Source organism: Lycium ferocissimum, chromosome 1, assembly GCF_029784015.1.
Source record: "Lycium ferocissimum isolate CSIRO_LF1 chromosome 1, AGI_CSIRO_Lferr_CH_V1, whole genome shotgun sequence".
Taxonomy (NCBI): Eukaryota; Viridiplantae; Streptophyta; class Magnoliopsida; order Solanales; family Solanaceae; genus Lycium; species Lycium ferocissimum.
The window spans coordinates 66086454-66099858 of record NC_081342.1 but is presented as its reverse complement, the minus strand read 5'-3'; the positions used below and the strand labels follow the sequence as shown (position 1 = coordinate 66099858).

Below are 13405 nucleotides of genomic sequence, written 5' to 3'. Positions count from 1 at the left end.
GATGATAGCCTTTTGAAATTTAAAGCATCAATCGAATTGATTTTTCAGGTATTCACGTGTTTGAAATAGTTTAAGCAATTTTCTTATTTGTTTTACCATGAATAGAATGAGAAAGATTTTTACCCTTCGAGTTTTCTTTTTGCTTAACTGCACCACAAATTGGTCAACTCTTTTTTGTATGATCTGCTTCTAGCCATTTGTCTTAGGAGAAGATGCAATCAGAACTATCATGGATGAGACAATTCATGTGCAAATAAGCTCCTAATGAATTTATGCCTCAGAATATCAATGGGATCTCAAGTAAATAGGCAACTTGATTTCATAAGTTTTTGACTTTTTTTAAGTGAAATTTTAATTTTATGATTGTTAAACTAATGTATTAAACTGTTACTATTTATCAGGCCCCCGATTCCAACTGTGGCCAAGACCGAGTACAACAAACATCAAGGATACCTAGTGTTGATGAAAATACTCTACCTTCTCACGGTACTACTCATATTTAAACTTCGCCGCTACTGTTAAAATTGCCTCCTTTCATTTTTATGAATTGATGAATCAAACAATTTTGTTGTACTTTTTTCTCAGTTCGGTGGTGCGACATTGTATAATTCAGTTTAATTTTTATCCAGAATCACTTTTTCTCCTTTCATGGCTCTATCGACAGATTCCTGTATCTCAGTTGTCGCTTATTTATTCTAAGTTAAAACTTAATTACAGCCTAGAAAGTAGAAAGTTTTGAAGATTGATGACCATGACTGTTATTTAAGGTCTCCTCATCAATCTCCTCAACCATGTTCGTATCTTCCTGCAGATTTTTCATCAGGACTAAATAAAATGAAAGCAAGAGGCGATTTGCAAGTTTAAAGGTTTAATAAAATATAATTGCAAAAGAATAGGAATTTCATACTAGCTCAGAATTCAAGTTCTGAATCTTATCCTGCAACTCTGTTATATGATGCTTTAGTGCCTGGAAGAATTTTTAGCAGACATCCATGAGGTGAATAATCCAAAGGTATCAGAAAGATGGAATATATCTACTGTGAAAGAAAATCAACTAATGCCCACGTCAAAACCAACTTTAAAGGGATAAAATCAAATTTCTAGTGTTCTCCATCCATCACAAGTTCAACATGTTTCTCCTGAGAATATATGTTAGATAAGTTGCCTCATGTGAGAGATATTCAAATCAAAGGGTTTGTTTACTATATCTGATTCATTGGAAAATGAGTTTGAAGAAGAATGAAATTGATATTGTATGCGAAAACCTGAGATGGCCTTCTTGGGGGGTTTTTCCTTGCTAATGCTCATCTCTTATTGAAGTCAGTCATACTGAAGTTGACTCAATTCCCATGTCCATAGTTGAGATATTCCTGCACTGTTATTTGTCACTCGAATGATGTTTTCTCGTGAAACAAAAGGGGATTCTGATGTCTTTAGTGAGAATCTCCGAAGTGTACCGGATTCTATTTCCGAATCTTTAATTGCTTTAGCAGAAGATACATTGTTATCCTCTGGCTGCATCATTTGGGCATACTAATTGTGGATTTTTCCATATAATAGATTTGAGAAAGAGCTTCTTATCCGGCGTACTAAAACTGGGCAAACTTGTAGGTTTCTTTAGACAAGAGAATACCTGGATGTATTCTTGAATATCAAGTACCTCCCATCAACTTTAGGAAAGTCACCAAGTAGCTGCATAGATATTTGTCACATTAAGCATTTGACATAGAGTTAGAAATTGAATTTATGTTTTCTTACATTATATTTCATCTATTGACACAATTATATCATTATTTCAGGTCATACAATCTGACGTTTGAAAATTTAGCATTTTGAAGATTTCAATATGGTGAAGAGTTGCGGAAATTATTTGAAGACTATCATTTTTTATTTTTGATAGGATTGGTTATATAATGGCAATAGTTATTTAGTTCAAACAATATATTCTTTTTAAGTTATCGCATTAATATTTTGGATTAGTACTTTGCTTGTTTGATCTAAAGAGATATATTATTCCTATTGAACCCCTGAACTCGTCCTTAAGTGTGTCTATCAAACCCTCTAAATCTGATTTTTATTAGAAGCGAAAAATAAATTATGGTAATGAAGGTTAAGTAATATTTTAGTTGTGTGGTAAGCTATTCTTTAGGTCATGAATGTGTCGGCTTCTGTTGGTTCTGCTCTTTCACTGCCAGCTTAATTAAGAGCTTACTTTTTTTCCCTCTCAATTGCTGCTAATCTTAGCTAAAAAATGACATAATTAAATTAGAATATATATTAGCATGTTGCTACATTGAAGATAGAATACTATGTAAGTCAGATTGTGTTTGATAGACACACTTGAGGACGAGTTCAGGGGTTCAATAGGAACAACACTTAGTTAAGGTGCCAAAATGGAAAAAAAGGGACAAGTTCGGAGTGCATATGCATTAACCCTTTTTTGAATTAATAGTGATATATATTTTAGCATTTACCGAACTTCGTTGTCACTAAAAGGGTCTCATTTGCTGATAATTTAATTATATTTACTAGCAAACTAGATCATATCCTGGAAGAATATAGTAGCCGTTATCATTAGCGGCTAAATAATTACCGATAAACCTTGTGGCTTTTAGCGGCAATTTAATTGAAGTTACATGCCATGAAAATGGACGCTAAAAGGGCAAATTAAAATATTTATTGTAGCCATTATAATTGCCACAAATAATTGTCGTTAAAGATTGTGACATTTAGCGGCAATTTAATTAAATTTACCGGCAAAAAAAAAAATGGACACTAAAAGGGCATAATTAGTCATTGCCAAATTGGGTTTAGCAACAATAGTAATTGTCGCTACACAAAAAATATGGACACTGTGATTGGCTTTTTCTAAGTTTTCAAAAGAGTTATCGCCGGTGTTCCCGTCGTCCTTTGCTCTAGCAGATCTCATTATACAACGGATTTTAACCATTGGTGGTTCTGGAGGGTTTTCTACTAGTGTTGGTTTTGCACTGCAGGCACGCCGTTTTATTTCACTCCTCCTCAGCTGTCCTGGTATAGTATTTAGGTTCATTGGTCTGGCCATTATAGATTCAAATTGGGGGTTTTAGCGGGTAGAGAAACCAAAGAGGTAAGGGAGAACGTCAGATTCCAAATTGGGAGGGGAGTATGAATGAATTTGAAATCAAACACTTAATATTTTAATGTAGATGGAAGGAATAAACCTTTTTTTGTTATAAAATTTATAGCGTTATATTTATTCTTTTTCTTTAGTGCCAACCAAATACAACTTGGTTGGTCCGTCAAGTTGAGTTATCTGATGGTCAGCTAAGTTTACCACAGGAAAAAAGAAGAAAATAGAGGCTTTAGACCATAATAATCACCTTTTTGGGTGCTAAAGCCACAAAACAAGTTATTACATGTGATAACATGTGCAACCACGTTGTTTTGGTTGAATTTTAACAACAAATTCACTACTCAACCACATTCACTCATTTACTTAGCTAACTCCTATGGTGGACGAACCTGTTGTGGTGTAATAGCTTGTGTCTTGTGCGATAATACGTTTATCCAAGTCACTAATATTTTCACATACAATTGTATAAAGCATCTAAGGTCCTTTTGTGGTGTGTATTATGGGTTGATTTGCACCATTTATTTATTAAAATAATAATTTACTTGGTTTGCCCCTATAACAACTAATGGACAAATACATTTCGATTAACATGACTAGACAGATGTGGCTATTCCAGCCGAGTCGTGACTAGTCAAACTATGCGACCAACTATTCTCGTGTTCGCATCCCGCGAATCTCACTTATTTTAGTTTTATTATTATTTACAACTTGGTTGATCCGTTGAGTTGAGTCATCTGATGGTCAGCTAAGTTTACCATAGGAAAAATAAGAAAATAGGGGCTTTAGACTATAATAATCACTATTTTGGGTGGTAAAGCCACATAACAAGATATTACATGTGATAACATGTACAACCACATTGGTTTGGTTGAATTTTAATAATTCACTACTCAACCACATTTACTCATTTACTTAGTAACTCCTACGGTGGACGAACTTGTTGTGGTGTAGTAGCTTGTGTCTTGTGCGATAATACTTTTAACCAAGTCACAAATATTTTCATATACAACTGTATAAAGCATCTAAGGTCCATTTGTGGTGTGTATTATGGGTTGATTTGAATCATTTATTTATTAAAACAATAATTTATTTGGTACGCTTCCTATAACAAGTAATGGACAAATACATTTGGATTAACACGACTAGACAGATGTGGCTATTCCAGCCGAGTGGTGACCAGTCAAATTATGCGACCAAATTTTCTCGTGTTCGAATCCCATGAGTCTCACTTATTTTAGTTTTATTATTATTTACAACTTGGTTGATCCCTCAAATTGAGTCATCTGATGGTCAGCTAAGTTTACCATAGGAAAAAGAAGAAATAGAGGCTTTAGACTATAATAATCACTATTTTGGGTGGTAAAGCCACATAACAAAATATTACATGTGATAACATGTACAACCACGTTGTTTTGGTTAAATTTTAACAACAAAGTCACAACTCAACAACATTTACTCATTTACTTAGCTAACTCCTACGGTGGACGAACTTATTGTGGTGTAGTAGTTTGTGTCTTGTGCGATAATACGTTTAACCAAGTCACTAATATTTTCACATACAATTGTATAAAGCATCTAAGGTTCTTTTGTGGTGTGTATTATGGGTTGATTTGAACCATTTATTTATTTAAATAATAATTTACTTGGTCTGCCCTATAACAAGTAATGGACAAATACATTTGGTACACGACTAGACAAATGTGGCTATTCCAACCAAGTGGTAACCAATCAAATTATGCGACCACCTGTTCTTGTGTTTGAATCCTGCGAGTCTCACTTATTTTAGTTTTATTATTATTTACAACTTGGTTGATCCGTCAAGTTAAGTCATCTGATGGTCAGCTAAGTTTACCATAGGAAAAAGAAGAAAATAGAGGCTTTAGATTATAATAATCACTATTTTGGGTGGTAAAGCCACATAACAAGATATTACATGTGATAAAATGTACAACCACGTTGTTTTGGTTGAATTCTAACAACAAATTCACTACTCAACCACATTTACTCATTTACTTAGCTAACTCCTACGGTGGACGAACTTATTGTGGTGTAGTAGCTTGTGTCTTGTGCGATAATACATTTAACCAAGTCACTAATATTTTCACACACAATTGTATAACACATCTAAAGTCTTTTTGTGGTGTGTATTATGGGTTGATTTGAACCATATATTTATTTATTTTAAAAATAATTTATTTGGTCTGCCCTATAACAAGTAATGGACAAATACATTTGGTACAGGACTAGACAGATGTGGCTATTCCAGCCAAGTGGTAACCAGTCAAATTATGCCACCACCTGTTCTCGTGTTCGAATCCTGCAAGTCTCACTTATTTTAGTTTTATTATTATTTACAACTTGGTTGATCCGTCAAGTTGAGTCATCTGATGATCAGCTAAGTTTACCATAGGAAAAAGAAGAAAATAGAGGCTTTAGACTATAATAATCACTATTTTGGGTGGTAAAGACACATAACAAGATATTACATGTGATAACATGTATAACCACGTTGGTTTGGTTGAATTTTAACAACAAATTCACTACTCAACCTCATTTACTCATTTACTTAGCTAACTCCTGCGGTGGACGAATTTATTGTGGTATAGTAAGTAGCTTGTGTCTTCTGCGATAATACGTTTAACCAAGTCACTAATATTTTCACATACAATTGTATAACAAATCTAAAGTCTTTTTGTGGTGTGTATTATGGGTTGATTTGAACCATTTATCTATTTAAATAATAATTTATTTGGTCTGCCCTATAGCAAGTAATGGACAAATACATGTAGTTTAACACAACTAGACAGATGTGGCTATTCCGGCCGAGTGGTAACCAGTCAAATTATGCGACCACCTGTTCTCGTGTTCGAATCCTGCGAGTCTCGCTTATTTTTGTTCTTTTACTTTCAAGTTGAACATACATCAATGAGACAATGACTGATAAGAAAACTGGTGTTAGATTAAATTTTGTAACATAACTTTTAAATATATTTACTTTTAAAGTGGGGTAAATTCTTCTAACAGTTGTGTGACTAATCCCCTTTTTATAAATATTTTCTAATATTTATTCTTTTTTGTTGAATGCCAATTAAATTGAACTTTGGTTGATCGATCGGATGCTATCATCTAATGGATTAACTATATTTGGCTTACTAGCTTGTGTAATGAGTAATGAAGTTTTAACTAAATAAATCTGTTTATTCCCATGCTTTAACTTATTTATAGTAGTGCGTTGAACTTAGCTGTGCAGAGATCAAACTTCATTCATTCATTTATAAAAAATGTACAAACCAGATGAGAGCTTCTCTCGGCTAAGGCTGAAAATGGCGAGGAACTCAAAATCAAGAGGGAGAGGGCAAATCACAGAATACAACTCGGATGCTAACTACGCTAAGAAAGGAGTACCACAATCGGGAGATGCTAAGAAAACAAAGAGTGTAAATGTTCTACAAGGGATTTCCCGCTTCTTTGCGGCCACCGGCGGTGGCCTTTGTAGAGGGTTTTTCCGGCAACGACCCCTAGTCGAAGCTCAGATCTAGGCTCAAAAAGCTCGTCCTGGGCTGACATAGTGGATACAGAGGAAACGAGAGGCGTCGTCACAGGTAAACAACAAACCCTAGACGATGCAATCGATTGGAATATGAGTCACAACCCCCCAATTACAAAGGGGCCTGGCGCAATTGACACACCACCTGCCGTGAATGTGAAAATTACCATGGACGATATCCAGGAGGAAGTAGTATTCTGGCGTACAGCAGTTGTAAGCTACGTCTTAGGCTCGAATCCACCATTAACTGTCATAGAGGGTTACTTCAAACGTATATGGAAGGCGCTGGGTATTGACAAAATAGCGCAGGTGAACAGGGGTGTATTTCTGGTAAGGTTTGGTTGTATGGAGGATCGGAACAAAGCAATCGATGCGGGGATCCAAGTGTTCGATCGTAAACCAATAGTGGTGAAAGGGTGGGAACCTGATGTTGAAATGAACAAAACCGTGGTAGAGAAAGTCCCGGTGTGGGTTAGATTGGAGGGGCTAGAACTCAAGTATTGGGGACAAACTGCTCTCACGAAAATTGCTAGTCTAATTGGTAAGCCGCTGAAGATTGATAGTGCGACAAATATGAGGGAAAGGCTGATGTATGCAAGAATAATGGTGGAAGTGCCCCTGAACCAAACTTGCCCAGATTTTGTGATGTTTGAGAATGAGAAAGGCCAAATTATGGAACAAGCAGTAACATATGAATGGAGACCAGTATTATGTGCACATTGCAAGAACTTTGGGCACACACAAGAAGTATGCAGGAAATGGAACAAGGACATAGGGAAAGGGAAATAGGTGGAGGTGCAGATAGAAAAGGAAGGACAACAACAAGATAGAGAGGGGTTCGTCCAAGTGAATCCCAAGAAGGCCAAACAGAAAGCTACTACATCGACCACTAGCATAACTACTGACAACTCCTTTCGGCTACTCAAGGATAAGGAAGATGTGCAAAATGGACAGAGGGAAACAACTGAAACTGGGCAGGAAAATACATCAACGAATGACAAGCAAGCGAAGAATAACGGGGCGAGGGTGACGGGATGCGGCAGTGGGTACTTCTAGCCCTATAGAAGTAGCGATTAAGGAGATTTCAGGAAATGGGAAGGGTGGGGGCCAACCCCCCGCCAATGGATAACATTGGATTTTGGAATACTAGGGTTTTAAATAGGCTAGAGAAGCAGAAAGAGATGAATATCTTCCTGCACAATAGTCAAAGCCGGCTTTATTTGGACTCACACTAGAAACTAAGGTTAAGAGCAACAAAGCTCGAAGAAGCGACCCTTAACCTATGTAATGGATGGTCGTTCGGCACCAACTTATCAAACACCCGGGTGGGAGGATATGGCTACTATGGAAACCTATGATATATAGTGTGAATATAGTCGGTATCGCCACAAGTGATACCTTTGTGAGGTGCAACATAGAGGAACGAGGAAAACAACTTCAAAGTGTCAGCGGTCTACGGCACACTTTTGACCAAGCGCTTAGAAGAGATATGTGGTACGAGCTAGAAGCCATCCATCATACCATACAAGGCCCTTGGGTGGTGATGGGTGATTTCAACAACGTATTGAAGGGGAACGAGAGGGTGGGCAGCCATGTATTCTTTGAAACCGGAGGACTTCAAACAATGTGTTGATATATGTAGACTACAAGATCTCAAGTCATACGGCTCATTCTACACCGGAACGATAAACATGGAGATTCCGAGAGTACATGGCGAGTTGATGGAGCACTTTTAAATGGCGAGTGGATCACTAATCTCACCTCGGAAGTGCACTTTGCTAATGAAGGACTTTTTGATCCGTCCCAGGGTATGATAATGGGAGGCGGGTATGCTAACAAGGCTACTAGTTTCAAATACTTTAATATGTGGAGTCTAGCTCCGGGCTTCCGAATCGTGAAGCAAGGTGAGAACAGCCCGTCACTGCAAAGAATGTATCAAGTTGTGGGTAAATTGAATAGGGTAAAGAAATTTGTCTTGAGAAAAGATTAACGAGAGAAAGCTTCCATAAAGTCGAAAAAACGGCGGCGGAGGCTCGGGAGAAACTAATACACTATCAAACCAGCCTACAACAACGGCCTACGGATCTGATGCTGATAAAGGAGGAAATAAAACTGCTGCAGGAATGCGAGAAATGGACAGCAGCGAGGGCAAAATACCTGCAGCAAAAAAGCAAAATACAATGGCTTAAATATGGTGATCTGAGCACCAAATTCTTCCACAGTGTGCTCAAGGCAAGAAGATGTGCAAATATAATATTCACAATCAGAGATACTAAAGGGAATGAAAGCACGGCTATGAAGGGCATCACTAAAGCATTTATGGACTTCTATACAGGGCTTCTAGGCACCTCGCAGCCAAATCGAACACATGTCTGCAGTGCCACAGTAAGGAAAGGACCTACTGTTTCCATGGAACAAAGGGAAATGCTGGCCCGACCAGTAGAGGACCAAGAGGTAAACGGAGCCTTTGGGCTATAAATGGAGATAAGGCCCCGGAATAGGATGGGTTTGGAAGCCAATTTTTCAGGGCTAACTGAGGGAACTATCAAAGAAGATCTTATAGCTGGGGTGAAGGAATTCTTCTGGTCTGGGAAAATATTGAAAGCTTGGAACAACACTACCATAACACTGGTACCCAAGTGCGAACATCTTTGAAACGGTGAATGATTACGGACGATAGTATCTTCATGATACCTTTATAAGGTGATCTCGAAGGTACTGTAACGAGGCTAAAGCGGTGCGCCACATTATCTCGGACAATCAAGCGCATTCATTGCGGCGGAACCATTGTACAAAAATGTCTTTGATTTGTCGGGACTTGGTGAGATTGTAAAATAGGAAGCAAACCACTAAAAGCTGCCTTATAAAATCGACTTAAAAAAAGCATATGACAGTGTGGAGTGGAAGTTTGTGGAGGAGATGCTACATGCCATAAACTTCCCCGGCCAATTTCGGAAAATGGACAATGACGTGCATAACCGCACCCGATTACTCATTGGCTATAAATGGAGGGATCTATGGTCATATCAAAGGTCAAAGAGGATTGCGACAAGGAGATCCCATCTCCCCCCTACTTTTTGTAATTTGCATGGAATATTTTACAAGAATCATGGATGTGGTTGTTGACACCCAATTTTGTCCCTCCTTTATTTAATTTTATGTACTCGGGCTTCTAAATTTATTGACGAGCTGAATATTTTATTTTCAGTTTTTATCGCTACTACTATTAATATCGCTACTTTTATTTTCAACATTACGAGTATTACTTTATCACAAATTTTAAATGGTTCGTCATCGTTTCATTTTAGGATTTGTACTCGTTAAATTAATTTTACTTTGTTAAATCCTTACTTTCTATATACTAATTACTATTTATCTTCACATAATAAATATTGTACTAGTTGTCAAATTAGAAGCCCACAAATAATTGAAACATAAAAAGAAGAACTCATTTTCGGACCAACAAACGGACCAGCCCACATTATTCCCCTACCCAAAACAATTCAGCCCACACTTAAAATTCAACTCAGCCCCATGTTAATTTCGGCCCAGCCCACTATTTTATACCTGACCCGGCCCACTACCTAAATTAAAACCCTAAACTCTTTAATCCCTAACCCTTTTCAGCCGCCTCTCTCACTCTCTCTCTCTTCTCTTCATCCCTCACCTCTCTCTCTCCACATCGTCTCCCTCACATTCCTCTCCACCACACCTGCGCTCTGCCATCTCCATTGCTGTCCCCCACGCCCACGTTCCTCTCCACTCACCTTTGTTCCCCACGCCGCTCCTCACCTCATACGCTCCTCTCTCTCATACGCTTCTTTTCCTCTTTTCTTAAACCCTAATCACAGCCCTATAAAAGGATCGGAATTCGGATGAGATCGGGGGGGATTTTTTTCAGTGTTTCGGAGGATACACAAGTTTTTTATCACCAAGTTTTAAGATTTTTTTTTTGTTCTTGATTTTGTTTAAAATTAGAAAATACTCTTTGTTGAAAATATGAGATTTGTGACGAAGTTAAATTCTTGACGATTCGATTAACTTTCGTCGTTGCTCGGCAAGAATTTTAACTACGACGAAAGTACTTTAATTGTTGACTCGAGTTGCGAATCTGTCAATACGAGAGTAGATTCAAGGCCTCGACCCCGTTCACTGCACCTACAAAAGGTCAGTGTGTTCTTTTATTTCGAATCTAAAGTTTCTGATGTGTTCGTGTATGTTGTTGTTTAATTAGGTTTAGTCTCAGTTAAGTAGTTAACCGCATCTGTATTCTTACATCTTACTTTAGTTCAGTTTTCAGTTTTACTTAGTTATATGGTACTTTGGCTTAGGATATATGTCGTTTGATAATTATGCCTCTTCGATCTAATCTCAGTTTAGCCTTAGCTTAGTTTCCTAATATAAGCTGGTCCAGTTGATCTGTGTGTATATAAATGTTTTTGGTTATGATGAATATATACAAATGTTATCCACGATACAAGAGTAGTTGACTGATTTTGAGCATGTTTTGTTTGGATTGCTGTGTGCTATAATTGATATACCTAGATGGTTTGAAAGTGTAACCATACTTATTTAGACTACATCCGCGCATATAAACACATGTGACAGATCTGTTAATCCTGCTTACCTCAATGTTTGCCTAACTGTTGGTATCTCAGTGGCTTTAAATTGAATAGCCTTTCTTAGTCCCCTCAATCATGGTAGTTGTTTGTTTTCCATTTTTTTATTAGCAGCATCAGTCGAGTTCTGAAATTGCATTAAATAACCGAAAGTTTAATTCAAAACTGTCTGTTGTGTTTAAGTGTCCATTGAAGTATTAGTTTGACATCATGACCTGAGTATGAGATTAAGGCCTTTTGGGACAGTCTAAGCTATAATATAACACTGATTTATTGTCCTTCAATTGAAGATAATTATAATAACCTGAAATCATCTGTTTGGTTTTCTGTCTATTGGGAAGAGGAAATGATATCTTGTTTTCTTGTACCTTGAAGCAGTATGATGTCCATTTGGGACTCTTTGAATCATGACACAATATTCCCCACCATATGTATGCCATGTTCAAAATACTAAGCCAAAGTGCACACCTATATTGACTATATAGAGTTCTTTATGCTTTTCCCTGCTTTGTGTTAACCCTTCAACCTGTGTCTTTTTCCCTTTTTTTTTTTAAAAAAAAAACCATGACAAGTGAAAATGGACTAGTATGCTAAGCCTTCTTATACATATGAGAACCTATGTATGAAACTGATTTAATTTGATTAACATACTGCATCTTGCCTGTTTATATATCATCCGAGTCTGTTTGAGGCTATACATGCTTTGTCTTTGATCATTATTCCCTATCTCGCGCATCTGGAACCATACCACAGTTCACCTGTTACAGACCATTTTTTTTACCCTGATTCATGCCTAATCTTAGTGCTGCCCCTGGAATATTTTACCACCGATGATATAAAATGCCATTACTATCAACTCCTTGATAAATCTGCTGCATGTCCATGCTATTTTGTGTTGTTGTTTCCTGCTGACTTTGGCATGACACTTGTGCTCCTTTTTGACTTGTTCTCTTGTATACTCTCTCCTCTCCTGTTTGTTATCTTAGTTAAGACCCTCCGTATGCTTGTTCTGTATAATCATATGGCCTCCAGGGCATTTCATCTTGCTTAGTATTATGACCTGCATTTTGATCATGCATCCTATGTCTAGAAATCTGTTCCCCAACTGTTCTTCTTCTCTTCTGCTCCTTTTAACAGAAACTGTTCAATCTTCTGCCCAGTTCTCCTGATTGTAGTTGCTTTACTTACCTCTTGTTGCACATGTTCTCTTTGTTTTCTTTGCTGCACTCTTCTGTCACCAGACATTGTATGTGCCATGTTGAATATGAATCCAGTAGTCATGTTTGATTGCTCCCAGCTGCTGTTACTGCTGGTCTTAGCCTTTTTAAAGGAGTATGTGTTGGACTGGTTATTACTGTTTTTGTGTCAATAAGGTCTTTATAATATGAATCTCATGTGTATGTGTTTATGCATTGCCTCCTGCCCATGCCCATATCTGCATCTATTCATCTTCATATGCTAAGTATACTTGCATCGATTATGTATATGTGTGTACATGACTGGTATAATTTAGCCTATACATCCTTATGAATGTATACACCTGAGATATACCAAAATATACATAGTATATACACAATCTACTGAACTGTTTTGAGTGTATATTTTACGTGTTTAATTTTATTCATCGATTATATACTAATCCTTTTCTTTTCGTTTCTATGCATGACATCTCGCATACGAGTCCAAGCGACTCGTCGTCATCTCCTTCCGCATTTGGCGTTGGGCTTTGGGCTAAAAGCCCAACATAACTCCTCCTGTGTCAGCCCAATCCGCAACCAAACAAGAAAATAAAAAATCTGGGCCAAAGCCCAATCAGGCGGAACGACCGCCGCGCATCAACATAAAGAAAGATCGGGCCGAAACCCAATAACATGAAGCAGGTTCCGCCGGTTGGCCCTAATACATAGGCCAAACCCATTTACTCTTTACTCTCTTCCTTATTTTTATTGTTGTGTATTTCTATTTGCTTTGTATGACTAACATTTTATCTTTTTAGTAACTTAGATAAATTCTAGACATTTAAGGGGTTTAGTTTAGTAATGGGTAGTTAATTCCACAAGTTACATTCACTTCTATTTTATTCCAAACTAATTACAGTATCTATAACATTTATTTGAGAAATTG

At 37.3% G+C, this 13405-nt stretch overlaps 1 protein-coding gene across 1 annotated transcript; it reads left to right on the top strand.

The window, feature by feature from the left end:
- Positions 1-6755: 6755 nt before the first annotated feature.
- Positions 6756-7451, top strand: LOC132066531 (uncharacterized). The gene has a single exon (XM_059459835.1). It carries the CDS (start codon positions 6756-6758, stop codon positions 7449-7451), a length of 696 nt encoding a protein of 231 aa, XP_059315818.1.
- The last annotated feature ends 5954 nt before the right edge of the window (positions 7452-13405 follow it).